The sequence below is a fragment of the Furipterus horrens genome, unplaced genomic scaffold (assembly GCF_987537825.1).
Source record: "Furipterus horrens unplaced genomic scaffold, mFurHor1.1.pri manual_scaffold_4, whole genome shotgun sequence".
NCBI classification, from domain to species: Eukaryota; Metazoa; Chordata; class Mammalia; order Chiroptera; family Furipteridae; genus Furipterus; species Furipterus horrens.
Window position 1 is genome coordinate 173,525,183 of NW_028327174.1, and position 25,842 is coordinate 173,551,024.

Genomic DNA, 25,842 nt, shown 5'->3' on the forward strand with positions numbered 1-25,842 from the left:
TGGTCAGTGGCCTGGCTGGGCGTGGGATCTACAAGACCCAGTTTCCTCTTTGGGTCTCATTTCCTCTTTTCTGTTTGGGGAGTGGGGGAAGGGGATCTACAACTGCACCAAGAAATTAAGGAGGCTTAGAATCAGGGGATGGCACATTGCAGAGATTACTTGCCAGCTGTGTGGGGCTGGGAGTGGGTATTCAGCAGATGACTAAAAGGTATGCACGTAAATGAGTGGGTAAAAACTGTGGGCGAGTGCTACAAAATGATGTGAAAGCTCAGATTTGGGTGAGGGTAAATTAAGGTAGGATGTGTAGATTAAGGGGTGGGAAGAGAGGGAAAACTGAGGCTAGGATGGTAAGATGGACATGGGAGAGAGCAAGGGAAGTGTTCTGTAAGGGGATATGCAGGAAGGGTGTGAAATGCAGGGCCTCAGATGAGAGTTGGAGAGGAAGGCTTAATATCTAGGGAATGAGGGACATGGGAGGCAGTAGGGCTGAACTCTCAGAGGATTCAGTCATCTTTTCCTCCCACAGCAACAGTGTTTCCTTGGTCTATTTCCCCCTTAGTCACCAGTCCCTCTTCCCTATGCAGTTCCCCACTTACGACTAGGCCTTGTATACCTCCTGGGTCCCTGTCCCTTTCCCACCTCCTATCTTGTAAACAACATAGTCCAGAACCCCCTGCCCCTCAACTTGGTGGCCATTGGAAGAGTCCTGGGCTTCAAGAGTAGAATAAAGAAGCTGTGAACCCAGATGCCTGCAATTCTAGCTGAAGTCCAGAACCATGCCTGAAATTAGTTTGCCACTTATTCTAGGTCAAAGAAGCCCCTGAGACTACAAAGAAATGACACCTTCGGCAAAACAAGGGCAACCACCTACTACTGCCAACCTCTTAAATTTTACCTGCCTGAGGTCAACTACCCTGACCTCAACCACAACCTCTAGAACCGCCCCTAATTTCTAACATTAACCTTGACCCTAATTTGTTTCCTGTTTCCTAATATCGGCTTTGACATTCATCCCTTTCCTAACTCACCCCTTCACTGTTTAGTCCTAACATTGACCATGCCATGCTTCTCCAATCCCTAAAACTGAATTTCTAACTAATTCCTGTTGTTGGTCCTGAACTCTAACTTTGACTTAATGTTGGCCATCCTAGAAAACAAAATAATGATGTGACTCACACTAATAACTCTACATTTTAACCTAGGCTCTATAACTCTTAAGGCTAACCCTGAACCCCAAACTCACCCAAAGCTTTCCTACCGTCATACCCGCTAACAGCGAATCTCAAAACCGATCCCCGCCCTGCATCTCACTGCCACCTCACTCCTCACGCTCCCTGAAACCTATCCGAGACAGAGGGCTGCTCCCAGGAAGGGCCTGACTCCCGCCAGCCGAGATGGACAGAACGCTGAACTCTCTCCAACAAGACCGAATACAAGGAGGCGCAGGAGAGTCCGGGGCCCCGCCCGCCCGCCTCCCGGGCCTGGCCTCGCTGACGCATCCTAAGGCTCCAGCACGGCCCGGTCCAACCTACCTGCGCAGCCCGCTTGTGCCCCGCCCGCCGGTCCGTTAGCCGGCTAGTTCTCCCGGTGGCTCTCGGGATCCGGCCTCGCCCTCCCTTCGGCGACTCTCGGCCACTTCCGTCCCCGGAACGTCCCCCACCCGTGGGCGGCGCCCTGAGCCGGGCTCTATGGTTGCGGGGACTGCAGGAAGCTGCTCTGGCTGCAGCTCTCGATGCTCAGAAGACGGCAGCAAACCGGCCGCCCCTCTCCGACAGGAAGCGAAGGTGCGGCCCAATCCAGCAAAAACGCTCGAACTGCGCTCGAGTTCCCTTTTAGTCTATGATCCTTCCTTTTTTCTAGCGTGGGGCGAAGGCGTACCCAGCTCCCCAGAATGACCGCCCTCAGCTGTGAGGAGGCAACCGGGACGTCCCCTCTATTTGCATAGCTCCCGGGACATGGCGCTGCTCCTAGGCCACTTCCGCACTACAAGGAACTCCAACTCCCGGAATGCCTCGGGGGTGGGCGCGTCACTTCCGTTGTGTTGGAAGCTGCGGAGAATCGAGTCAGAGGCGGGGGAAAGCCGGCTGTAAAGGGACTAGCGAATAGGTGGGGCTGACTGACAGTCGGTGGGGGGTGTGCCACCCCATGCGATTCGGGGTTGGGGCCAGATGGAGGGGTGAACTCCTGTGTTTCTGCCCGTTCTTTCTGTAGATGTCCTATATGGAGCCGGCGTTGGACCCCGGTGACCAGGACCTCCTGGGCTTCCTGCTAGAGGAAAACGGCGATTTGGGGGTGATTCTCGATGAAGTCTTGGAGGCTCCACTGGACTGGGAGTTGCCGTTTTCCGAGGTGGGTGGGGGCTCTGAGTCGGGGAGGCGCGGGGCGGAGTGTTTATGAGGCATGGGGTGGTGATAGGTCAAGGACTGTTAATTTGAATCCTGTGCAGGCACTGAGCGATTGGGACGTAGAGGATTTCCTGAGCTCCCTGCCAAGTACTCCAGGAGCGTTGAACATTCTCAGCAGCTCTAACCCCCATCTTGTGCATCATGATCATAACTACTCTCTCCCACAAGAACATGTTTCCATAGATCTCACCTACTCTCTCCCACAGGAACACGTTTCCATAGATCTAGGTGAGTAGGAAATAGTGAAGGGGGGGAGGGGGACTGAGAGGGCTCAGAGGGGCTTTGTGATTCACTTTCCCTTTTGCAGATAGTGGGAGCTGTGGAAAAGAGGGGGCCCAGAGGACTCCATTGCATGTGGAGCCCCCAGAACAGGTACTTAACTTGATTTATGGGAGGGTTATTCCCACGTTGCAGGGATGGGGGCTGGATCCCTCATTCCTCCCTAACATCCCCTTGCAATTTTGCTGCTCACCTTTCCTAATCCCAGGAGATTGTTAGGCTTAAACTGACAGAAGAGGAGAAGAGGCTATTGGAGCAGGAGGGGCTTACTCTGCCTGGAACACTTCCTCTCACTAAGGTACGACTTTCATTGGTTAGAGGGGGGTTGTGAGTCCCAAGTAGGCCTTTTTTCTTTTCTTTTTTTACTGCTCTAGTCAATGAAAGGGAAACTTTCTTGAAGTCCCGGGGTCACAGAGTTCAGTCAGAAGGCTGCTCTACACCAAGGAGGTGGTGGAGGGGCCTTATTTAACCTTCTTGGGGCGCAGGTTGGTGGTGTGGCCGCACTTCTTGCGGCAATTGACAGTGCAGAGGTGCAGGCGGTGTAACACTTGGCGGCAGATCATCTTGGCGCAGTTGTACTTCTGGGCAAGCTGGCCGAGGGCTCCATGGTGCCAACCTGTAGATGGAGCACCAAGTGCAGGGTGGACTCTTTCTGAATGTTGCAGTTTGAGAGAGTGTGGCCATCCTCCAGCTGTTTGCCCGCAAAAATCAGACGCTGTTGGTCAGGTGGGATGCCTTGTCTTGGATTTTAGCTTTGACCTTCTCAGAGGCGTCACTGGGCTCAACATCAAGGGTGATGGCCTTGCCAGTCAGTTTTCATGAAGATCTACATTTTTGTGCTTGCTGGGGAGGTTACTCTGCTGCCTTGTTGATCGCCAGTCCTGTTAATTTTATCAGTAACTTGAGAAGACTGAATTGAGAAACGTGGCAAATTTGCTGCTAATATGAAACTGGGGGATGTAGTTAATATTGCTGGATGCAGGGGCAGATCCTATTTTGTGGGGCTTACATGGAATTTGGTGTTTTCAAAGTTATTGATGCATCAGCATAGGGACTTGGAAAGGATTGCCAGCAGGGGGCGCTGACACTTAGATTTCACTGGCTTCATGGTAATCCACCTATAGCTGAAAGGTAGAATTAAGTTTTTAGGCTGGACTAAGTAATGTAAGAATAAACCTAAATTTCTGAGTTTTAAGATTTGAGCAATGAGTGGCAGTTTTACAAGCATGATATTGTGATACTGTGATGAAATCAATGTTCACTGACAGGAAGATTAAGAGAATTTTAATTTCTTAAAAGTATGAGGCAGCAGTGCTGTATGGCTGCTAAGAAAGTGAATGGGGTTTGGAGGCTTTATCAATAGAGATGTTGCCTCTAGAAGGGCAGTGACTATCATCTTCTCCTTTGTATTAGCCAGATCATATCTTAGTGTCCAGTTGTGAGCCCAGATCTTTGACAGATATTAAAAGGATGTAGTCTATCCTGAGGAGATAAGATGATGAGTTAAAATGTTTGCCCAGATTAACTGAGGAGATGTTGAGTGCCTTAAAATGGCTAAGGACCATTTAATTTGTCCTGTACAGCTCCAGAGATTAAATACTAGATAAGTCAAATGGACAGAAACTATAGAGGCAGTTGTTGGCGCAGGATATGGAAGATTTTTAATAAAATTGTTAAAGATGGTCTGGCTTGTGAGGGTGTAACACCTGATTCTTGGAGGCATTTAACCAGAAGCCAAGTTCTATTGGTCAGGGAAGCTGCAGAAGGGATTCCTGAACTGGGAAGGTGATAGAACTTGGTTGCCTTCCAACTCTTTGGTCCAGTGTTCTTCTGATACACCTTTTCTTTGTATTCTCTCAGATGGAGGAACAAGTTCTGAAACGAGTGCGGAGGAAGATTCGAAATAAAAAGTCAGCTCAAGAGAGCCGCAGGAAGAAGAAGGTGTATGTGGGAGGTTTAGAGAGCAGGTATAAGGAAAAGGGATGCTGGGGTGGGGGGAACAGAAGCAGCTGGAAATGGTAGGTTTTTGAAGGAAGGATATAGGCCATATCCCCACATCTGTTATTCCCTCAGGGTCTTAAAATACACAGCCCAGAATCTGGAGCTACAGAACAAAGTACAGCTCCTGGAGGAAAAGAATCTGTAAGCAACTCTAACATCACTTCCTTCTCATCCCCCACCACACCCCATTTAATGGTGTCTCACTCTTTTCCCTGCGCCACACTTGATTTCCAATCGGGCAGCTCCCACATGCAAGGTCTGGTGCTTGGCCTTTAGTGGGTTTGATTTTAAGCACCTCACAATAATGGGGAATAAATTCACAAGTAACTTAAGGGTAAGGTATCGAGAAAGACGGGGAGTAAGAAAGACCTCATGGGGCAGATGACATTTGATAGTAGATAGGATTCTTGGGCAGGGGTGAGGGGAGGTAGGGATGGGAGTGTTCTAAGGAGAGAGAACACAGCATAGTTCAGTCTGGCTAGTACCCTAACACAGGTGAGTTGGGCCAGAAGGTAGAGAACATAGACTGGCTGGTGAGGATTATGTGTGTAGCTAATTAGGCAGTGTAGAACCACTGTACTGTTTGCAAAGGAGCTTAAGTCAGGGCAGAGCAGAGGGGTGTGTATTTGTTTTAATGAGCAACTTCAGGCATTTTGTCCACAGAGAGGAAGAAGTCATTTGCAAAAGTAGGACAAAAAGTAAGAGTGTTACTCAGTGTTTCTGGGTCTCTCATGTATAAAAGTATACATGTTATTAAGCTTTAATTACTATTATTTTTTTGAGGATCCAGTGCACAGATAGAGGGGTGCCCTTAATAGGAGGGTTTCGTTGTATCTCAGGGTGTCAGGCCAGGGGCTGCTCACTGTCCGCTCTTCTAGGTCCCTCCTGGATCAGTTGAGGAGGCTCCAGGCCATGGTGATTCAGAAAGCAAACAAAACCAGCAGCAGCAGCACCTGTGTCTTGGTGAGGATAGTGATGGAAGGAGAGATCCTCTCAGGCGCAGGGATGGGTGCAATACAGAGCTCTTTGTCATTTCCTTTTTCTTTGCTCCAGGTCCTACTGTTCTCCTTCTGTCTCATCTTTGTACCTGCTATGTACTCCTCTGACACAAGGAGGAACCTGCCAGCTGAGCACGGAGGTGAGAGGCTTGAGGACACCATTAAGGGTGGACTAGTGGGAGAAACCTGGCCCGCCTCTGAAGTCTTTGTCTCCTCAGTGTTATCCCGCCAGCTTCGTGCCCTCCCTCACCAGCTGGAGCTGTCTGTCCTGCAGTCAGAGGTACCAAAGGATAGCTCAGACCATGAACTCCAGGCTCCTGGTAACTCTTGCTGCCTGCTCTTCCACATGTCTCAGGCTCCTGGCACGGAGCCTTCCGTGAAGTTGCCACTCCCAGACCCTTCCTCACAGTTCCCCTGCCCAGGCCCCACCCTTCCCCTGCATGGAAATATCACAGGAGATGGGGGATGGCCCTCTGCCCACAGCCCCATATCTGTTATTTTGCAGGGCAGATACTCAGGCTAGAGGGGAGGCCTGTGGCTTACAGTCTGTGTCCAAATGAAAAGGAATGGGAGAGAGCTAGTTTTAGCTTCTGTGCCCTGTCAAGAAGCCTGAGGGCCCAGGAGGCCCAAGGGCTCGAACACACCACACTTACTGGCTTTCTGGATCTTTTATTTGTACCTGTGTATGTCTGTCACCCCATGAATGGGCCTGGGAGAATCAACTAACCTTGAAAATTTCATGCAGTGAGGGGGTGGGGTGAGTAAATAAATAAATAAAGTGATTCTGATGCTTGGGTCACCTTCAACCCCTTTACTGGCATGGTTGCGTGGGGAGAAGGGAAGAGGCATGATTGTCCTGGTGGCTCAGGGTTGCAGGAGACTAGGGGGCTGGGGGGAGGAGCAGTGGCCAGGCTGGAGGCTGGACTATTAGTGCCCCCTCCCACAGTTCGGAGGGCTCACTCTGGGCTTGGGTTTGCCATGGCTTCCTGTGGTCCGAGTTTAGATCCTGTGCTTAGTCCTGTTTGGCTATTGGCCTGGAGGTCTTTTTATGCTGCTGCTGCAGGGCCAGCTGCATGGCCCAGATGCTCAGTGGCCGCATGTAGGCCAGAGAGCGGAACACTCGCTGTTGGCAGTATGCCTCGGGGGTCTGGAAGGCCAGGCCCAGGCGCTCCCACACAGTACGGTAGCAGCCTTCAGCTGTCTGGAAGCCCTCCCAAGTCAGGCCCTGTAGGGAGAGATGGCAGTCACATTAGTTAGTAACCCTTCAGCTGGACAGATGAAAGCAATAGGGTCCTTGCCCTCAGGCAGTTTCTAGCTAATGGAAAAGATAAACTTAATCCTCAGGCAGGAGATGGAATGCATGCCAGGGAAAAGAGGGAGGCTTTCTGGGTGGATAAGATGGCATTGGACTTGGCAGTACAAATATCTGAGGGCCGAGGAAGTGTGCTGGGCCATGGTACAGGTGGTGGACAGGGAAGGCACTGCATTACCTCCTGGATCATGGTGGCTGCCAGCGCATAGACCACGCCCACCCAGACTTCATCAGACTGGACACTGGATCTGTCAGGGACACCATGGGGCTGCATCCCATTTACAGCACCCATGGCCCCTCCTGCAAAGGCCTGGACATTGAACTCGAAGATTGTTTGGAGAGCACGGACCACATGTGGGGTAGGAAATACCTAGAGGGGCAAAGGCAGAAACACACTCTTAAACTTGCTTTGTACCTCCAAGAGAAACCCACCTTTCTGGTTCCTCCTCCTAGTCTCTCTCACCTCGGTGTCTCCTTCTCCTAGGCCACTGGCCCTCAGGAACCACTGGCCAGCACACTGGTCAGACATGATGCTACAGGACTGAGGCTGAGAGCTGCAATCATAGTTGTAATAGCGGCCTGCAGTAGAGGAAGGGCAGAGTAAGGTTCCTTGTGTCTCCATAGCTGCCTTAAGACTCCTTAGGATCCCCCAACTCACCATTCCATAGAAGTCTCTCATACGCTTCTTTGCCCCGGCTAAGGATGGAAGAAAACTTATCTTGGACGTCCTGTGTCCCACACAGAGCAGCCATCTGAACCATCACAGCCACAGCTGCCAGCCACAGTCCTCCACAGTAAGCACTGATCAGGGTAATGGGTTTAGGGATCAGACTGGCAGCTCCAGCCATTTCCATGCCATACAACAGGCAATAAATCACTCTTCCTTGAGCCCACAACCCCTTATTACTTAGTTCCCCACCTCAGGCCCCCTGGAAACCCCTACCCCCCAACCTGGGGCCTGTGGTGACCCATGCATCATAAGTCTGGTCTGCATAGCCTCCATTTTCGATGAGTCCATCTTGGTCCTTGTCAAACTTCATTTCAGACTCCATCACAGCCTAGGGAGTGACCAAGATACTGAAGACTTAGATTCTAAGGAAAGACAATAGCCAGCTGGCTCTCCCCAAACACCAGTCATACACTGGCCATAGTACATGGATCCCTTACCAGACACACAGGCCACATGTCCCTCATGAAGCCCTGGTCACCCGTCAGGTAATAGTCCCGGTAAACCTGCAGCACAAACTTCAGATTCAGGTCCTTCCAGTCAGCAGTATCATGGATCACATAGGCATTGACCCGGAGCCATGGCTCATCATCTGTGGGAGGGAAGGGAACCTGGTTCATTTGCATTGGTGGGTAGGGTAAAGGGTACACAAGTTGAGGGTGGAAGGATTTTTACCTGGGTCCCCAATATCATGGGGGATGACGTTCCTCCTTTTCACAGGTGCCATTATACCACTCATCAGGTACCGTCGCCATGTCAGGTCTTCCCTGAGTGTGGCCAGAGCTGGGGGAGCAGACAAACAAGTCAGGGGGGCGGGGCAGGCAGAGAATGGACAGGCTTAGGGTAGTGCAGAGCAGTGTGTGATCCCAGAAGGGAACCAATAAATAGGATGTAGGTATGTTTGATGGGAAAAGACAACCCGAGGGACCACAGAGGTTCGGGAGTGTGGGGAGCTAAGAGACAGAGAAGCACAAAAAGAGACCCTCACCCATGTCATACTGCAGGCTGAGCTCGAGTTTGGGCCAAAGCATGATGAGGGCAAAGGAAGCATAGAAGTGGACATCATATGTGTTGTACATGCGATATTCCTGGCCTGGAAGAATGAGGGAGACATACTGTTGCCAGAATTCCTGCTTCCCCGCCAACCCCCCCCCCCCAGCTTGTCCTCTACAGTTGCGGGTGGGACACTGTCACCCTCCATACCTGCCAGTTACCCCTCACCCCAACAAATAACCTGGGGGAGGCAAAGCTTACCATCCTGCCTGGTGGTAGGGCACTACCTGCCCTCCAATATGGCCTGCCATACTATGGCCCCCCAGCAGCTCATACCTTCAAGGTAGCCAAATCGACCATACTCCGTAAGGATGGGTCGGAGCTGACACATGCTTCCCGCCAGCTCCTCTGGTAGGGAGTCCTCAGGAACTTCCAGCCATATTGTGCCTCCATCAGCCAGGAAGTATAGTTCATTGAAGAGTGCAGATTTATACCAGGCAGGCAAGGACCTGGGGAGTCAGGAGGAGGGAATGGTCTAATAAGTGTGGATCTCCCAGGAAAGAGGACTCATGTTCAGTAGAGTGGGGGCACCAAATGAATCCCAGCTCAACTCCGCTGACTGTGGTGGGTGGAGAGTGAATCAAGAAGTCCTAGTTGGAGTGTGACTGCCTGGGAGAAAGGCAAGAGATGGGCCCCGTTGGCACCTGTCGTCCAATACCGAGCTCTGCCAAGTTGAGATCCTCTCTTCCCAGTCTGTGTATCGGCACAGCGCATAGTGGCTAAGGGTGGGTGCTGCGTCACCATCTGAGCCAAAAAACCTTGTGTAACGCCTGGGGTGGAAAGAAAGGGGAAAGATGAAAACATGGGCTCCAGGTCTGAGCCCTAGCACCTTGGGTCCCTGTACTCCCTTGGTCCCCTCACCTGTGGTAGACCTGGCCCTTAGCTCCAAACATGATTCTGGGCATGTCCCATGCCAATGAGAACTCCAGGCAGCACCGGCCTCGAGGTGGCAGCTTACTGGTAATGCACACAGCCCCAGCGATGCCTACCCCTTTCTGTGAGGGGGTGCTTTGGCCTGAGAGGAACACAAGACGAATCAGCACAGGCATCCCCAGGGATCCATATCTTAGGAACAAGGCCCATTCATTATGAGGCCTCCCACCCTGCTCCTAAGACAGGAACAACCTCTCTTCCCACCGCCTCCCTGTTAGACCCCCCATCACCAGTGGGGGAGTCCAGCTGTCCATCCTGAAGTAGATCCTGCCACACCTGCTGCCCAGTGCCATCAGGGTCAAAAGCTGTGAGGTGGGTTACCGTCGTATCTGCCTGTTAAGGGGCCAAAGACTGTGAGGGGAAGTTCTCCACGTATGCTGGCTTCCAACAAATGCTCCAACTCTGGTTACATAGTCCACCCTCCCCCAAGTTCTAGAGGCTTAAGGGCCGTGGTGAGGGTGGGATTTAGGAGTTGAGGAAATGAGGAGACTATGGTGGGCTAGGGTAGCGGTTCGGGGGTTAAGGTATCGTATAGGGCAGGCTGCTCCGTACCGTGAGTCGTGCGGCCACAGCCATCGTGTAGGGGTTTGGAAGGGTCGGATGATGCAGCAGCAGCCCCTGTACAGTCTCCCCATCACGCTCCAGACAGAAGGGCTCATTCCACAAACCCCCTGTGGCATCGTCCCCACCTCCCAGTCCGTTCCGCATGGAGAACATGATGGACACATCCAGGGCTTCATCGCCTTCATTTTCCACGTCCCACACAAAGACACCTACAGGCAGACTGCTGTCCTGGGTGCAAAAGATCAGACTCGGATGGTCCCAGTGTAGCCCCTCCTGGGCCCCGTCCCCAGGATCAAGCCTCACACCAAGGACCTGACTCAAATACTCCCAATATACTCTCTCGTCTTCCACTTGCATCTCCCCATGTTCCCACATAGGCTATCTACCAGGAAATAGAAGACCAACCGGCGGTGGTCCTGGGAAACGAGTGTGATGTTCAGGCTCCAACCCCTTCTTTCACAGGTCATGGAATTTGCAGGAGAGAGAGATCCCAGGAAAGGAAGGAAAATGGAGGAAACGCGGGGTGGGGGGATCTCACCTGGTAGTCATGGGGCAAGATAGGTGTGATCTGGCGGCAGGTGAGGGTGACATTCTGGCCAGGAAGCTCATAGACAGTCCAGGCTCGGGGATAGAGGGCGTGGTAGAATGCAAAGTATCCACACAGGCCCCAGTTCCAGCTGCGCAGGACACTTGGGCGCTCTATGGACAGGACTTGCTGGTACACAGTCTGTCCCTCCCGACGCAAGCACACTGTGAACTAAACCAAGAAAGAAGATAGGCTAGAACAGGGTAACTAGCTTCCCTTCCCTCAAAGCAGCTCCTCCCCTTCCAGGGCCTGCATCGGTTACCATTACATCACAGCCTCACTCATCCCCGTCTTTCCCCCTGAGCTCAGTGAGTCACCACCAAGTCCTACTTCCTTCTCCATCTAACTCCCAGACTTCCTCTCCCCTGTCACTACTGTGGTCTTACTGCCCTAACCCAGGCCCTCACCATCTCTGCCCCTCCTCATGTGGATATGACAGTGATCTTATAGACAAATCAAGATGTTAGCCTGTATTTACGTACCAGTGACTCCCCATGGTCCTCAGACTAAAGTCTAAACTCTACCTGGCTTTCAAGACCTTCTTGATCTGGCCTGTCACTGCTCATTAGACCCATTACCCGTTGAAGCACCTATACTCTGGTCATATAAAATACTCACTATTCCTTGAGCACACAATATTTCTTCCTCCATGCCTTTGCTCATGCTCATTCTCCATCCGGTGAACCCCCCACCTCCCAACCTTTAAGGCCTAAGCCAAATGCCATCTCCTCTCTTTAGGCATTGAGTCATTCTTCTGGTATCCCCCTATGCCTCTAGTATAGTATGTTATAATGTGTTTATTTATATTCTTTTTTAAAGTATATTTTATTATGTTGTTACAATAGGTCCAATTTTTCTCCCTTTGATCCCCTCTGCCCAGTACCCCCCTTCCCTCCAGCAATCCCACACCCCTTAGTTCATGTCCATGGGTCATGCATATAAGTTCTTTGGCTTCACCCTTTCCTATATTATTCTTAACTTCCCCGTCTATTTTGTACCAACCATTATGCTTCCCTGCACCATTTCCCCATTTCTCCCGCTTCCCCCTCCCAGCTGATAACCCTCCAAATGATCCCCATGCCTATGATTCTGTTCCTATTCTGGTTTGCTTAGTTGGATTTTGTTTTTATTTTTTAGATTCAGTTGTTGATAGTTGTGAATTTGTTGTCATTTTAATGTTTATAATTTTGATCTCCTCTTTCTTAAGTCCCTTTGACATTTCACATAATGGCGTGGTGATGATGACCTCCTTTAGCTTTATCTTGTCTGGGAAGCACTTCATCTGCCCTTACATTCTAAATGATAGCTTTGCTGGATAGAGTAATCTTGGTTGTAGGTCCTTGCTTTTCATCACTTTGAATACTTCTTGCCAGTCCCTTCTTGCCTGCAAATTTCTTTTGAGAAATCAGCTGACAGTCTTATAGGGACCCCTTTGTAGGTAACTTTCTGCTTTTCTCCTGTTGCTTTTGAGATTCTCTCTATCTTCAACCTTTGGCATTTTAATTACGATGTGTCTTGGTGTGGTCCTCTTTGGATCTAGCTTGTTTGGGACTCTGTGCTTCCCTTCGCCAAATTTGGGAAGTTTTCCTTCATTATTTTTTCAGATAAGCTTTCAATTTCTTGTTCTTCCTCTTCCTCTTCTGGCTCCGCTATGATTCGGATGTTGGTATGTTTAAAGTTGTCCCAGAGGTTCCTATGCCTCTCCTCATTTTTTTTCAGTTCTTGTTTCCTCATTCTGTACTGGTCGACTGTTTTTTTCTCCCTTATGTTACAAATCATTGATTTGAATCCCGGTTTCCTTTCTGTGAACATTGGTTTTGTGTGGATTTCCTTCGTTTCACTTAGCATAGCCTTCACTTCTTCCCTTATCCATTTGCCATACTTAAGCATATCTGTCAGGCCTATGAGCATCTTTATCACCAGTGTTTTGAACTCTACGTCTGTTAGGTTGGCTATCACCTCATTGCTTAGTTCTCCCACTGGAACCCTGATCCGTTCCCTCTTTTGGGCCATACTTCTCTGTCTCCTCATCTTGACAGGCTTCTGTGTTCATTTGCCTCTGTGTCTTAGGTACAGCTGTTGCACCTGTTAGGTTTTAAGGGGCGGAGACTTAGGTATTCATCAGTTCAGGGTGACTAGTTTCACCATGTTGTGGCGCTGTGTAGGGGGAAGGGTCTGAGAGGGAACAATGCTGCTTGCTCAGCACTTACCCCCTTTCCAGGCACTTCTTCCACCTCCATGGGACTGGCACCTCTCTAGCTCTTGCCCTGGCCATCATTCCCAGAGTGGGTGGGTCTGCAGATGTTCTATGACTGTGGGGGCCCCCTTAAACAAGCAGACTCTACTGAGAGACTGGCAGTTTCTGCCTCTGCCCCAACCCCCATTGGTTTACTCAGTCAGAAGCAATGAGGCTTTATTTTTCCCTGGTGCTGGGACAGTGAGCTGTGTGGTCTGGTCTGGTGCTGGGAGTGCTCCCCAGGTGTCCCTCCCTAGTTTTTAAAACAGGTGACCATGATTTCCGCTGGCCTGCAGCTGCTGCTGCCACCACCATATCGAGTCCTCTCCTCCCTGGCTCCGCCCCTCCTACCTGTCTGGATGAGTATTTCTTCTTTATTTCTTTGTTTGTTGGACTTCCATGCAGCTTAATTTCCTGGAATTTCTGGTTGTCTCTAGTTTTGAGGTAGTAGTATTCCTTCTTAGTTGTAGAGGGAGACGCAACGTGTCTGTCTAGGCCTCCATCTTGGCTGAAAGTCTGTTTATATTCTGACTGCCTGCTCCATGGGTTGAGAGCAGGGACCCTCTAGCTCACTGAGGTCCCCCTTCTGCAGCTGTGAATCCCAATCAGGCAGTTGGCAGGTGTAGGAAGAGCATGAGCAAAGTGTGCAGCAGGGACCCTTTTTACTCAGTGCATTTCCATCCCTCTGCTTTTGGCACTGATGTGGTCTCACAGTCTCCAGTTTCTCAAAGTCCTATTCCCCCTAATAAAAACGTGAGCTTCTAGAGGTTAGGGGCTATGACGAGTTGACATCTCTTCCCTTGGTTCAAAGTATGCCTGGTATTTTTAAACATATATATAAAATCGGTGTTTTGTTTTGTTTTGTTTTTAATAGTAGATAAATGGTTAAAACCAGGGGCTTTTAACCACAGAGGGAACTGGTTCTGAATCCCAATGCTTCCATTTACGAACCATGGGATCTCAGGCACGTTACTAAACCTCTTTAGATCTTTATTTCCTTATCTGTAAGTGCGCATAATAATGATACCTTGTGGGATTGTCTTTAAATATGAAATATGATATACAAATCTCAGCACATGTTAAGTATGCAGTAATGACTTTAACTGTGGAGTCACAATTCTGGAAGGCGTTTCCCTTGGATAGCTGAGGGATGAGCCAGAGAGGAAGCCTGGGACATTGGGCGGGGCTGGTAAATCTAACTAGGAAGAGCACTTCATTAATTGGACTCAAGGTCTGCTAGCCATTTCTCCTTTGAAGATGAGCTGAGAGCTGGAGTCATCCCTCAGACAGGAAATAGGAACTTGATGGACAACTCAAATAGGAGGTCACTAGAGAGAGATGATGAAAGGTAGACCACAGGCCTCTGGCAACCTAAGGCCCAGGTGTGGTGAAGGAACAGAGGAAAAAGAAGCAAAACTTCAGAAAAGAGAAGACTAGAGATCTCTGCCTGGGAGAGGAGGGGCTTCCCAGGCCCCTAGCCAGAGAGACCTCTAGAAGAGTGATCACCAGCAGACAAGCTGACCTCTGGCTGAAGGCTGGCAAATCAGGGTGAGCAGCTGGTGCTCTATATGCATTTCCCCCCCCATGCATTTGTAGACTTTTGGTTTTGCTTTCCTTTCTGGTCCTACCACATATTCTCTGAACCAAGTTAAGTGATCAGGGAATTCTCTGCACTCTGTGTGACTGAGTACTGGCTCAGTGGAGCTGGTGTGGCAAGTAGGAATTTATTAGAGAAATGGAGGGCACTGAAGTACCAGGGCTGTTTGTTTTTTCAAGGAATGTGTGCCCTGTGTCTCAGTCCTAGAGTACCTAGGGCTGGGTTAACAGAAAGCACCTTGAAAGGAGTTATTGAACTAAATCATATACACATCTAACTGCCACATCCTACACCAGCCAAGAAGCCCTTCCTGGCCTGGAGAGGTAGTCTTGGACCTCCCCTCTACCGTCTGGCTCTTACTTGGTCAGCAATGACTGTTCGGTGCTGGTACATTCCAGGATTAAGCTGCCAACGACAAAACTGGCCTCTCCAGCCTCGGGTGATAGTGCCTCCCCCGATGCCACCCAAAGGACAACCTAGAGAGAGAATCAGGTTCATTACTTGGGTAATGGGAATTGGAAAACAAATCAATTTCTCACTTTCTAGACTATTAAAAACGGTTCCTCTAAAAGCCATGGGAATATGAAATCAACACATTGTACACCTTAACTTACACAATGTTGTATGTCAATTATATCAACAAAGCTGGAAACAAAAGCCCTAGGGGATGGGGGCAGTGAAGTGGGATCCTCGCTGAACAGGGCAGAGCTGGGGTGAGGCTCACCATAGATCTGTCTCAGGGGTACACAGTTGATGAGGTCGATGAAAGGTTTCTTTTTCTCCACCTGAGTCTTCTGGTACCACCACTGCAAGTACCTAAGAAGCAAGATGCAGTGTGAATGAAAGGGTTGCGGGTGGACCTCCTGGGCTGCAGTCACCAGCCCCTTTCTGGACACCCAGCTGTGATCTCCCATTAAGTGTTCCAGGGATCCAGCACCTTTGCTTTCAAACCTCTCCTCCTCTCCACTTGTCTATAGTTCAAGGTCCCCTTATCTTTCCAGTCACCCCTGCTCACAGTGTGGGACTGTTTTTGTTTCTCCTCTCTGTCCTCCTCAGGAGCTTTCTGATCTTTCCTCACCTCTAACTTCACTACTACTGCTTTAGCTTACCCCAACCCCAGGAGCTTTTGTCTGTGGTGTTAAAAGCGCCAGTTAGGGTTTCCTGACCTACCCCCCACCCCCAGGCATAGGCCTCTGGGATAATTTTCTTCTATTTAAAATTATTCGTTTTCTTCCTGATTATGACAGGTGAAAGTTTGTAGAATACAGCAGGTGGTAGGAGAAAAAATGCAACCCATAGACAACCAGTGTTTAAATTTGAGGGCATTTCTTCTTACTTTTTATTTTCTTAATTTTAGGATTTAAACTGTAAGCTTTGTGATTCTGCTCTCTTATAACATCCCAGTGAAGCCTTAAAAAAATCTCAACATTTTCCTGGGCTTGTCACTGCAATATGTCCCATAGGCAAATTACTCTATTTGGGATTCAAGGCTCTGACATCTGTCCTAGACCAGCTTCTAATCTTACTTTCTACAAATTCCCATTCAGGGTGGGTCCTCACTAAGCAATCCCTGCCCTGAGAGACTGTCTCCCAATTCTACTCTCCTCCCTACCCAGCCATTTTATACCCACTATTCAAGCACAACACTTGTAACCATGTAGCTGTGTAAGTAACCCTTCTGAGCCCCAATTTCCTCATCTACAAAATGGGGATACTACCTGCCCTACCTACCTACCTCAGACCTCATGGGATGGCTGGAAGAGCAAATGACATAATAGATAATAGGAATGCCACAAGTGGCATACCTGTGCCAGCTATGTCCATTACTTGTACACACTATCTCAATTCCCAATCAGATGCTGGCTTATTTCAGTGTTCCTCATGTGAGTCTGACATAGTTTTAAGTTCCTCGGGGAAAGGGACATTGACAAAGACTAGCTGATTGTTATCCATAGCTTCAAGCACAGGACATGGCACATGGTCTTGAGTCAATAAATATTCGCTGAATTTACTATGAATAAGAGAGATAAACACGGAGAGGAGCAGGTAGAGGAGAAATGTGCTTGAAGAATAGGGAGGGTGCCCTGGCTGGTGTGGCTCAGTGAACTGAGTGCTGGCCTGCAAACCAAAAGGTCACCGGTTTGATTCCTAGTCAGGGCACTTGCCTGGGTTGTGGGCCAGGTCTTCAGTTGGGGGTGTGTCAGAGGCAACCAATCAATGTATCTCTCGCACAATGATGTCTCTCTCCCTCTTTTCTCCCCCCCTTCCCCTCTCTCTAAAAATAAATAAATAAAATTATTAAAAAATAAATTATGGGGAGGGCATATTCTGGGGTTAGGAAGACAGGGAGGGAAGGCAAAGGATGAGATGATGGGAAGGCGGAAGATCCTGCCAGTTTAAAAGAAACTGGACTTTGAAACTAGAGGCCAGAAAGGTGGGGATTAGGGCAGCTAGAGAGCCATGCAAGATATGTGGATAGGCAGAACAAAGGAGTATCTAGCGTAGAACTGGCACTCAATAAGTATTTATTGAATGAATGGACTCTGGAAGGGAGAGCAATCAAAACTGAGCTCTTACCACACTGAGGCCAAGAGAACTCTGTTTTGCTGGAGCTCCTGGTTAGAATACTCTCAGTTCAGCTCTCTCTTAGGGTCTGCTTCTCTTCTCCCACTTCCTGAATTTGGCAGCTGGCCATTGTTGATCTATTTGGCCATCTCCATAATGGCAGCCCCAGCTTAAGAATCACCATTCAGAATCTTTGTCTCACTCCTGCTTTTTCCTCAAGACCTCATCCCATTCCAAAAGCCCTGTGTCAGTACACCCACCCAGTCCTGGTATGGGAAGCCAAGGCCCAGGGGGCTGAGTACAACTTCAGGCCTCTGTGACTCAGCTCATATATAGGGACAGAGGGGCTAGGATACACACCTGTTCTCCACCTCAATGCCCCATCACATGCACCCCAATGTGCTTCTCTCAGCACTCTAGCCCTAGATCCCATTTTGACCCAAAAGCTCTTGGGGTCAAGGGTGGACTGGGTCAGGTTCAGAAGCAGCCTGGAGAGATAATCGTTCTCTGGTGCAGGTCACCCACAATGTACTAGCAGTGAAGTAGGATACCCAGGCAGCGCCAGGCCCTTCCCACTGCCTAGAGCTGGTATTAGGTAAATGGACCCCCCACCCCAGCCCCACAGCACTGACTGGGAAAGGGAAGGATCCCTTTAGAGGCTGTCATGGCTGGGTTTCCCAATCTTTATGCCTCCTTCCCTGGCTCTGTGTTTACTGTGTGGACTGATTCAGGATGACATCAGGGTGATGCCTTTTGTCCTCACATCCACCTGTTCCTGTTAATAGGTTTCGGCTTCTCATCACTAGTTTTTGAACTCAGTGGGGCTCTGGAGGGATCTAGAGGAGTTCTACAGCCCAGAATAAGGTTTTTGGGCATCTGCAATCCTTGGATAAGGATTGCAGGGGGCGGTGGACACCAGGGCAGGCTCTGGAAGACTACTACTAAGAGCTCTGGGGACATCTAGAGCAGTGCCTCTCTGATCAGAGGTCTTCTTGCTTTTTATATCAGGGCCTGTCTGTCTTAGAGGAGAGTGAAGAGCACCTCTCATGGCCCTCTCTTTAGGGTTGAGGGAGCAGGCAGGCAGTCACCCACTAGAATGTGATGGATGTTGGGACTGTAATGTGATGTGCCTAAGTGAGGTACTGAGAATACTCCAGCTGCTCAGGGGAATCTGAGAACCAGCCCCTCCCCCCAAAACCAACACTGTCAGTACCACAGCAGCCAGGCCATCCTTTCCTACCCCGCCACAAAATATAGCTAACTCCAAAGGGCTGTCTTTGGAAAAGAGGGAATATGTGAGAGGAACACTAAATGGGAAAAGGCTACTGCCGGCCTAGATGTTTCTGCTCTTAAGGGCTGCAAAAAAGTGTGACCTGGTCTCACTCTCCAAAATTAAGGCTTAGAATATGTTGGGGTAGGGGCCACTTGATTGGGACAAAGGACATACCTGCTTTCTCACCCTTTTCCACTTCTACTGGAAGTCCTGTGCGGGAACAAAGTGAAGCCTATGGTACTCTAAGCAATGGGATCTACTCACCGCAAGCCCATGCCCAGATGCTTTATCAGGTTGCTTAGGGAGATGTCATTGGCATTAAAGGGTTTCCTCTTCTCTGCAAACTCATGAGCCAAGCAGATGCGCCAGCCAAAGGAAGGTACTTGGTAGCCCTTAGCTTTACCCTCGTAGGAAGCCATTAGCTGCCCAGAGTAGTCCGGATTGCTGTAGCCCAACTCATTTTGTGGTTGATTGTCCTCAGGGTTCTCACAGTCAGTCACCTGCACAGCCTCAGTGCCTCCAGCATCTTCCCGGCAATAAACCTGTGGATCCCCTTTGGCACAGCTGGTCTGCTCTGAGGCTGGGACTCCGGTTCCCATGATCCTTGGATCCTGGGTCCCCACAACCTCGATGGCCCCAGGTCTCGAGTCTTCTGGTACAAAGTATCTCACCAGCCAAGTCCAGATGGGAATTCCGATTGTTGTTAGGTGCCGTCCTGTAGGGCCGGGCGCTGGGGAAAGCTGAGGTGAGCAGGTGTCTCTGTGGACCCCAGGAGCTGTTGCTGCAGCTGCGGCAGAGGCGACAGCAATGAATTCGCCTCGGGCTCCCTCTCGATCTTCACTCTGGGTCCTAGGTGGGAAGGGTCGGGCCTCGCAGTCATTGGGCCGCGATGATTAGCTTGCCCGGCCGAAGGGCGACTACTGGGCCAGCAGAGAGGGGAGGAGCCCAGGGGGCCGGCCCGCAAGGCACCGCCCCCGGGACCCGCCTGGGAGCTCGCAGCAGCCTCAGCCGCGGCCCAGGCCGCGGCACCAGGTCCCCCAGGTTTGGGCGCCGGGTCCCGCAGGCCGGTGTCTGGGGCAGCGCCCGCGCCCAGGTGCCAGGGCGTGGGAAGGTGACCCAAAGAGGCAGGACTCGAGCCCCTTCCGGTCTGGCCAGCCGGGCGTTTCCGGCCGGAAGGGGCTCCCTTAGGGGTGGGGGTTGAAGGGAAGTCCCGCCTCTGCTGCACCTCCTCTGTTGCGGACACTGCCTAGCACTGGGCCAGGTCCAGCGGAGGCCGACAGGTGAGGGTTTCGGTGTGCCGAGACCCTCAGTTTCCAGCCTTGCGAAGTGCCCGGGCTGGGGACGCGAGGTGACTAGTGCCCGTGGCCTTGGGCTGGGACGTGGAATCTTGAGGGAATGGGGGCAGAGGCCGGCCTGGGGATTCAGGGGCGTAGGGAACTAATCCGGCACTGAGGAGGGGGGAGTCTGGGACCCAGAGCGACGTCCTCTTCCTAGGCCGCACTTAGCCAGCTGCCCCCCACCCAGTACCTCCCACACGCCTCCCTGCACCCAATCCTGGCGCTTCTCACTGACACCGCCAGTCTTTTTGGTCCTCACCCCCATGGTCCACTCAGACACCCCTTCCTGCCATGGTACTGACTTCTGACCCACTTTGTTTCCTTCTAGGTCCGATTCCGGAGCTGCCATGATTGAAGTGGTAGCAGAGTTGAGCCGAGGTCCTGTGTTTCTGGCAGGGGAGGCGCTGGAGTGTGTGGTGACTGTCACCAACCCCCTGTCCCCCACGGCCACTTCTGCATCCAGGTGGGAATGCTGGTACTGAAAAAGGTGGTCCTTCTGAGAGGAAGCCTGGTATCTAGTGCTAGGCCAGAACTCAGATTGTCCTGTAGCCACACCACCACCTTCCTGCTCATTGTGTTGTCATTGTAGGAAAGGGCTGTTTAACAGGTGTGGTTGACATCTGGTGAACAACCCTCCACTCCCCTTTCTTCCCTCTTCCCCTATTTCTCTTTTTACCCACAGTATACTTCCCTTCATTTAACAGCTCTTTTTCTTTTTATTAAATTTATTGGGATGACAGTGGTTAATAAAATTTTATAGGTTTCAAGGGTACAACTCTATAATACATCATTTGTAAACTGTATTGTGTGTTCACTACCCAAAGTCAAGTCTCCTTCTATAACCATTTATCCCCCCTTTACCCTCTCCTACCTTCCCCCAGCCTCTTCCCCTCTGGTAATAATGGTTTCTTTTCGGGGTTCTGGGTTTCCTGATCCCTAAGGCAGCCACCTAACCATGCTGGTCTCTAGACATGTGGTAGGGACTTTGGAAGAGCATTGATGAGGTCAGGAACTGCCCTCTGATGCCGTCTTTACTTCCTTCCATAGTGAGGCTCTGGCCTGGGCCAGTGCCCAAATCCATTGCCAGTTCCATGCCAGTGAGACTCGAGTAGCACTGCCTCCCCCAGACTCCAATCAGCCAGATGTTCAGCCTGAGAGCCAGACTGTCTTTCTACCACACCGAGGTTAGAGATGGGACATCTGCCTTTGGTGGGAATAGAGTATTGTGACCAAAGGGTGAAATTTTTAAATTGTTCCGTTGAGTCATTACCCTCTCTGTGACCTGGGGGTATGGGGAAATGTAACTGTTGCTTTGAGGTTGTAAGACTGTTGCTATCTCACAACAAGAGAAGGGGTAACTTACTGCAGGCTGCCTTTTGTCAGCAGGGCTCACTGCCCCCACTTCCTGTGCTAGCCTCTTCCAGTACTGGATAATGGGGTCATTAAACTGCAGTCTTTATCTTTTTAGGTGAGAGGGGTCAGTGTATCCTTTCCACTCCACCAAAAATCCTGTTCTGTGACCTGAGGCTAGACCCTGGAGAGTCCAAATCATGTGAGTGACTGTCTCCCACCCTTCTAAGATTCCTGGAGGGAGGACTTCTCTGGCTGCCTCTGGCTGCCCTGACTACTGCTTCCCAACCAGACTCCTACAGCGAAGTGCTGCCCATAGAGGGACCTCCCTCCTTCCGAGGCCAGTCAGTCAAGTATGTCTACAAACTGACCATTGGCTGCCAGCGTGTCAACTCACCCATCACTTTGCTCAGGGTCCTTCTGAGGGTTCTTGTGCTGACTGGTAAGTAAGGGTTCTTGGAGGGAAGGGCTAGGGAAGAGCCTCACCGAGCAGGAATGATATTGTGAGAGGGGCTGGAGGGAAGCTTCCTGGTCTCAGTGAAGGTGCAGGGGAGTTGTGGAGGGAGGGTTCTGGGGATAGGTTGAGTTGTGTACCTCAGCCGTGGTTTTCCTTACCTTCAGCCCTCTCAGATTGGACTCTTAAAACTTAACCTCTGCTCTTACCTCTGTTCCCTCCCAGCACTTCTTCTCTCCTTATTCTCTCTCTAGGCCTTCAAGATGTCCGGTTTCCCCAGGATGAGGCCGTAGCCCCATCCAGTCCATTCTTGGAGGAGGATGAAGGTGGGAAGAAGGATTCATGGCTAGCTGAGTTGGCTGGGGAGCGCCTCATGGCTGCCACATCCTGCCGCAGCCTCCGTGAGAATCCTTTCACAGTTGTCCCACTCCCTCCTCTTGTCGTAGTATTCCTGTCTCAGAGGCAGGTTCTCCTAACTGCCACATACTGCTGAGGACCCGTTAATATCTCACCCCACAATATAAAGAAAAGCCCCACCTTTTGGACTCTGACTCCCAGCCCTAGACATTATTCAGTGTGGACTCCAGGTTTACAATGTCTCATTTTTCCTAGATCTATACAATATCAGTGATGGCCGAGGAAAAGTTGGGACGTTTGGCATCTTCAAATCTGTATACAGACTTGGCGAGGATGTGGTGGGGACCTTAAACTTAGGAGAAGGAACTGTAGCTTGTTTGCAGGTGAGAAGGGAGAGGGGCTTTTGGGATGCTGGCCTTGAGGGGCTAGGGTAGCAGAAGGGCCTGCATAAAGAGGGTAGTATGTAGAGGTGGGTAGTGGGGTTCTTTGGTAAAGCAGGTTGAGACTGGGCTGTCTTCTCACCTAGAGTCAGCACTTCCCAGTGCCTGCTAGCACACACTTTTCTTGCTCCCAGTTTTCAGTAAGCTTACAGACCGAGGAGCGTGTACAGCCTGAGTACCAGCGACGCCGAGGGGCAGGGGGTGCTCCCTTTGTGTCCCATGTGACTCATGCCCGACACCAGGAGTCCTGCCTACATACGACCAGAACCAGCTTCTCTCTCCCCATCCCTCTCAGCTCCACTCCAGGCTTCTGCACAGCCATTGGTAAGACTGACCATTATTGAGAGGGAGTGGGGAGTAAAATACTGTGCTTAGGTAGAGCGTAATTGATCCTGATTCCTGACACATTCACAGACGTACCCACATGCAGCATCTGACCCTTAACACTTTCTCAGATCTTCAGTTTGTTTCCTAGATGCACTGACTCCTGAACTCTTAACAGCTTTGCATATCTCCTTCCCTACCTGTTCCCACTGGGAACCTGTGATTCACTGATCTCTGATTCCCCAGCACCTTCGCTTCAGGCTACCAAGTCTTGACTGTCTTGCCCTTGGGTTATCATGTTCTTGACACTGCCATTCTTTTTGTCGTGCTTCTGGTTAATGCACTAGATTTCTTCAGAGAAACCCTTGATCCTAGTTCCCTGTGCCGAGACTCTTCTGCCTCTTCCCGAATACAGGTTTTTGCTCATTTGTTAACCACATCCTGTCACTGGCTTTAATCTGGCATCTAATGCCTCTGCCTATGTCTTTTTTTCCAGTGTCCCTGAAGTGGCGATTGCATTTTGAATTTGTAACATCCCGAGAACCAGGTCTGGTTCTCCTCCCTCCTATGGAACAGCCCGAGCCTGTCACCTGGACAGGGCCTGAGCAAGTGCCTGTAGACACCTTCAGCTGGGACCTCCCCATCAAGGTGCTACCTACAAGCCCGACCCTGGCCTCATATGCAGCCCCAGGACCCAGCACCAGCACCATAACCATTTGAAACTGGCTCACTACAGCACTACTTTCTTCAGGATCCTGAGGATTCAGCACCTGGGACCCAATGACATGGACAATGAGAAGCAGGCTTTCAGCTGTAGCATTAATTTATTTATTCAGAATAAATTGGCAGCTGCTAGTGGTTTCCCTGGAAGTGGCAGCAGCACTGGGCAGTCAGCAGAAGGGTGATGGGTTGAGTTTAGCTGGAGTGGGGAGCAGGAGCCCCAGGAACAGGAGTGTTAGCTGAGCCCCACTCTGGGTCAGGCCCTCCCCCTTTGCAGGGCAGCCGAGGGTCAGATTTTTGCACCAGGGAGAATTGGCAGGTTCCTGCCTCCTGTCGGACCTCACACTCAGCAGGGAAATCGATGGGATGCTGGGACCTGGGGAATGAAAGGATGGGGAAGGAGTCAGCACAGTGAAGGGCCAGGCTTATTCCCTCCCCACATCCCCTCTCTCCCAGCGTTCCTCCCATATCTTCCCTTAGTGCTGCTCCCTTGGTGCCCCTAAATTCTCACCTATCACAGGATTGTTTTCATTTCATAGCAGGAATATTTTCCTTTTAGATTCCCCCCTACCTCCCTCACTTTGTAGCCTGAAGCCTTCTCTCTCCCACTCTCGTTGGTACCTTCAGGTTCGGCCAGCCTTCTATTGCTAATCTGTTCATTCTAACATGACAGCAATCTAGTCATGGCTTGGCCATCTCTCAGTCACTCACATCGGAGCCATTCTCTCCGGCCAGTTTTGGTCACTCACGTGTCACAGCAGCCCACACCGACAGGATGCAGACAGGTGCAATGGAAACAGTCCTTGCGGAGCCAAGACTCACCCAGAGTAAAATACTTCCCTTCATAGTGGCAGGGGGCTAGGGAAGAACAGGAAATGTTAGTTTGTAGGGGAGTGGCAGTGGCCGATGGAATCACCCTTGAGTAGGAGAGAGTTAAGTACACGCTACCCACACACTTAATCTGTCCTGTTTCTGAGCTGGAGGGAGTATAGCATAGGTTCATCTCTAAGCCCCCCTCCTCCCAGTGAATGCCCCCTGCTCCTTGTACTTTCTTAATGCCTCACCCAGCTTTACCTTGAGCTTGGAAGTAGCATTTGCTGTGGACTCCTGGATGCTGGAGGAGCAGAGATATCACCAAGCAGATGACCCCCCAGCCTCTCAGGATCCCCTTAGCCTGTCCAGCCCAGAGCATTCTTAGGCTCATTCCTGTAGCTCAGCCCTTTCGGACCCTTCTTGGCTTCTGTTCAGGCTACTCTGGTCTTGTCTCCTTGGCTTTTCTTTGTTCTCTCCTGGAGCCTAAGTTCTGTCTTTTCCCCTGGGCTCCTGTCTCACACCATCTCCTGCCCTCTGCTCTCACAGGCGTGGAGATGTTTATAAAGTGAGGACCCTGGCCCCCTGCTGAGTAGAGCTGGAAAAGCTGTAACTCTGTTTCCTGGGGTGAGGGCATGAAAACAAGAGGTCCAACTTTAACAAGCTGTGAGAGCTGATTCATGCTCCTGAACAGCTAGGGGAGGGAGGTGGCCGTGGAAGGGGCACTGGACTGGGCACCTCCCCAGCAAGAGGTGGGAGGGGTGAGGGCCCCAGGTGGTCCCCAGATCTCTTCTCTGACCTGGAAAGGAGGAAGCATTCCACCTTCCCCACCCCCACCCCACAACACCACACACACTCTCCAGGGGTGGATATGCTGGGATCCTTGCCTGGACCGGAGGGAGGCATTTCCTGGGGATGGTTAATCCTGTGCCCCAGCCAAACCAAGGAGCTGCTGCAGGGTGCGACAGCCAGAGGCTCCAGCAGAGCGAACAGGCACCTGGAGTGGAGAATGTTTCTCTCAGACCCAAGGGCAGGGTCTTCCTGGAGTATCCTAGAGAAATGGCTGCCCCTCAGAGATGTGGGGCGGGGTCTTTCCACAGGCATCCAGAGATGGACTCTCCATCGTTAATCACCCAAACATACAGCAGATATACAATCTCCCCATTTCTGGGAATGGTTCTTTTAAAGAGGAACATCTCTAAGTGCTCTTAACAGTATGAGTTACTCCAGTTTCCCAGAGGTACCCGTCTTTCCTGTACGTTATGGGATGAGGATTTAAGAATTTATCCTTTGACACCCTTTTTTGGGTTTCATGCCGGTTATGGAGAACCCCAGGATGGGTGATTAAGAGCAGAGTTTGCAGAGTCAGACTACTTGGATTCAGATCTTTGTCTCTACTTAAGAGCTATATGAGTTTGGGCAAGTTACTTCATCTCTAAACCTGTTTCCTTATCTATAAATTGGGATATTAATACTCATTGGGTTGTTAAGAGGATTATGTTAGATAATGCATGTTATCTG

General features: G+C 50.7%; 5 protein-coding genes and 1 pseudogene across 15 annotated transcripts in view; 2 read left to right on the plus strand and 4 right to left on the minus strand.

Moving 5' to 3' along the window:
- TLN1 (talin 1) overlaps positions 1-1,960 on the minus strand; it is a 32,033-nt gene extending 30,073 nt beyond the window's left edge. The window contains exon 1 of the mRNA XM_090274399.1: positions 1,533-1,960. The gene's annotated coding sequence lies outside the window, so the exon portion shown is untranslated. The remainder of the gene's footprint in view (positions 1-1,532) is intronic.
- On the plus strand, positions 1,675-6,489 carry CREB3 (cAMP responsive element binding protein 3). 8 transcript variants are annotated; one of them, XM_090274369.1, is made up of 10 exons: positions 1,681-1,784; positions 2,212-2,349; positions 2,447-2,592; positions 2,711-2,777; positions 2,893-2,982; positions 4,545-4,651; positions 4,758-4,826; positions 5,564-5,648; positions 5,739-5,823; positions 5,902-6,489. In XM_090274369.1, the coding sequence occupies exons 1-10, from the start codon at positions 1,689-1,691 to the stop codon at positions 6,204-6,206; spliced, it is 1,188 nt and encodes a 395-aa protein (XP_090130495.1). In that variant the 5' UTR covers positions 1,681-1,688; the 3' UTR covers positions 6,207-6,489. The 8 variants fall into 8 exon arrangements, with proteins under 8 accessions (XP_090130489.1, XP_090130488.1, XP_090130490.1 ...); XM_090274368.1 differs by having other exon boundaries at positions 1,682-1,784; positions 2,447-2,633; positions 2,713-2,777; XM_090274364.1 differs by having other exon boundaries at positions 1,679-1,784; positions 2,447-2,633; positions 2,713-2,777; positions 5,564-5,823.
- LOC150013367 (ubiquitin-ribosomal protein eL40 fusion protein pseudogene) lies at positions 3,146-3,504 on the minus strand (annotated as a pseudogene).
- Positions 6,337-19,191, minus strand: GBA2 (glucosylceramidase beta 2). The gene is given in 18 exon segments (XM_090274346.1): positions 6,337-6,713; positions 6,716-6,908; positions 7,174-7,365; positions 7,459-7,574; positions 7,654-7,796; positions 7,947-8,053; positions 8,163-8,314; positions 8,398-8,505; positions 8,711-8,815; positions 9,052-9,224; positions 9,420-9,545; positions 9,637-9,790; positions 9,939-10,041; positions 10,261-10,500; positions 10,811-11,029; positions 15,052-15,167; positions 15,416-15,507; positions 18,794-19,191. Coding segments are annotated over 18 exon segments (2,748 nt in total). The 5' UTR covers positions 19,129-19,191; the 3' UTR covers positions 6,337-6,639.
- Positions 19,192-19,528: 337 nt separating this feature from the next.
- On the plus strand, positions 19,529-23,646 carry RGP1 (RGP1 partner of RAB6A GEF complex). 4 transcript variants are annotated; one of them, XM_090274383.1, is made up of 9 exons: positions 19,529-19,622; positions 20,195-20,329; positions 20,914-21,050; positions 21,335-21,418; positions 21,509-21,658; positions 21,925-22,071; positions 22,283-22,410; positions 22,602-22,791; positions 23,288-23,646. In XM_090274383.1, exons 2-9 carry the CDS (start codon positions 20,214-20,216, stop codon positions 23,509-23,511), a joined length of 1,176 nt encoding a protein of 391 aa, XP_090130509.1. In that variant the 5' UTR covers positions 19,529-19,622; positions 20,195-20,213; the 3' UTR covers positions 23,512-23,646. The 4 variants fall into 4 exon arrangements, with proteins under 4 accessions (XP_090130509.1, XP_090130511.1, XP_090130510.1 ...); XM_090274385.1 differs by lacking the exon at positions 19,529-19,622 and adding an exon at positions 19,665-19,877 and having other exon boundaries at positions 21,925-21,996; XM_090274384.1 differs by lacking the exon at positions 19,529-19,622 and adding an exon at positions 19,667-19,809.
- MSMP (microseminoprotein, prostate associated) lies at positions 23,628-24,959 on the minus strand. Its single transcript, XM_090274398.1, has 3 exons — positions 24,586-24,959; positions 24,261-24,369; positions 23,628-23,887 (listed from the first exon to the last, which is right to left on the minus strand). Exons 1-3 carry the CDS (start codon positions 24,713-24,715, stop codon positions 23,707-23,709), a joined length of 420 nt encoding a protein of 139 aa, XP_090130524.1. The 5' UTR covers positions 24,716-24,959; the 3' UTR covers positions 23,628-23,706.
- Between the last annotated feature and the right edge of the window lie 883 nt (positions 24,960-25,842).

Bases quoted from the DNA above. Each gene is read 5' to 3' on its own strand.
- MSMP (XM_090274398.1), bottom strand. From the start codon at position 24,715: ATGAGCCTAAGAATGCTCTGGGCTGGACAGGCTAAGGGGATCCTGAGA. The intron at 24,370-24,585 runs GTAAAGCTGGGT...GTTCTTCCCTAG, and splicing joins ATGCTACTTCCAAGCTCAAG to CCCCCTGCCACTATGAAGGG. The intron at 23,888-24,260 runs GTGAGTGACCAA...TTCATTCCCCAG, and splicing joins GGTGTGGGCTGCTGTGACAC to GTCCCAGCATCCCATCGATT.
- RGP1 (XM_090274383.1), top strand. From the start codon at position 20,214: ATGATTGAAGTGGTAGCAGAGTTGAGCCGAGGTCCTGTGTTTCTGGCA. The intron at 21,659-21,924 runs GTAAGTAAGGGT...TTCTCTCTCTAG, and splicing joins GAGGGTTCTTGTGCTGACTG to GCCTTCAAGATGTCCGGTTT. The intron at 22,792-23,287 runs GTAAGACTGACC...CTTTTTTTCCAG, and splicing joins AGGCTTCTGCACAGCCATTG to TGTCCCTGAAGTGGCGATTG.
- CREB3 (XM_090274362.1), top strand. From the start codon at position 1,689: ATGGTTGCGGGGACTGCAGGAAGCTGCTCTGGCTGCAGCTCTCGATGC. The intron at 2,778-2,892 runs GTACTTAACTTG...TCCTAATCCCAG, and splicing joins ATGTGGAGCCCCCAGAACAG to GAGATTGTTAGGCTTAAACT. The intron at 2,983-4,544 runs GTACGACTTTCA...GTATTCTCTCAG, and splicing joins GAACACTTCCTCTCACTAAG to ATGGAGGAACAAGTTCTGAA.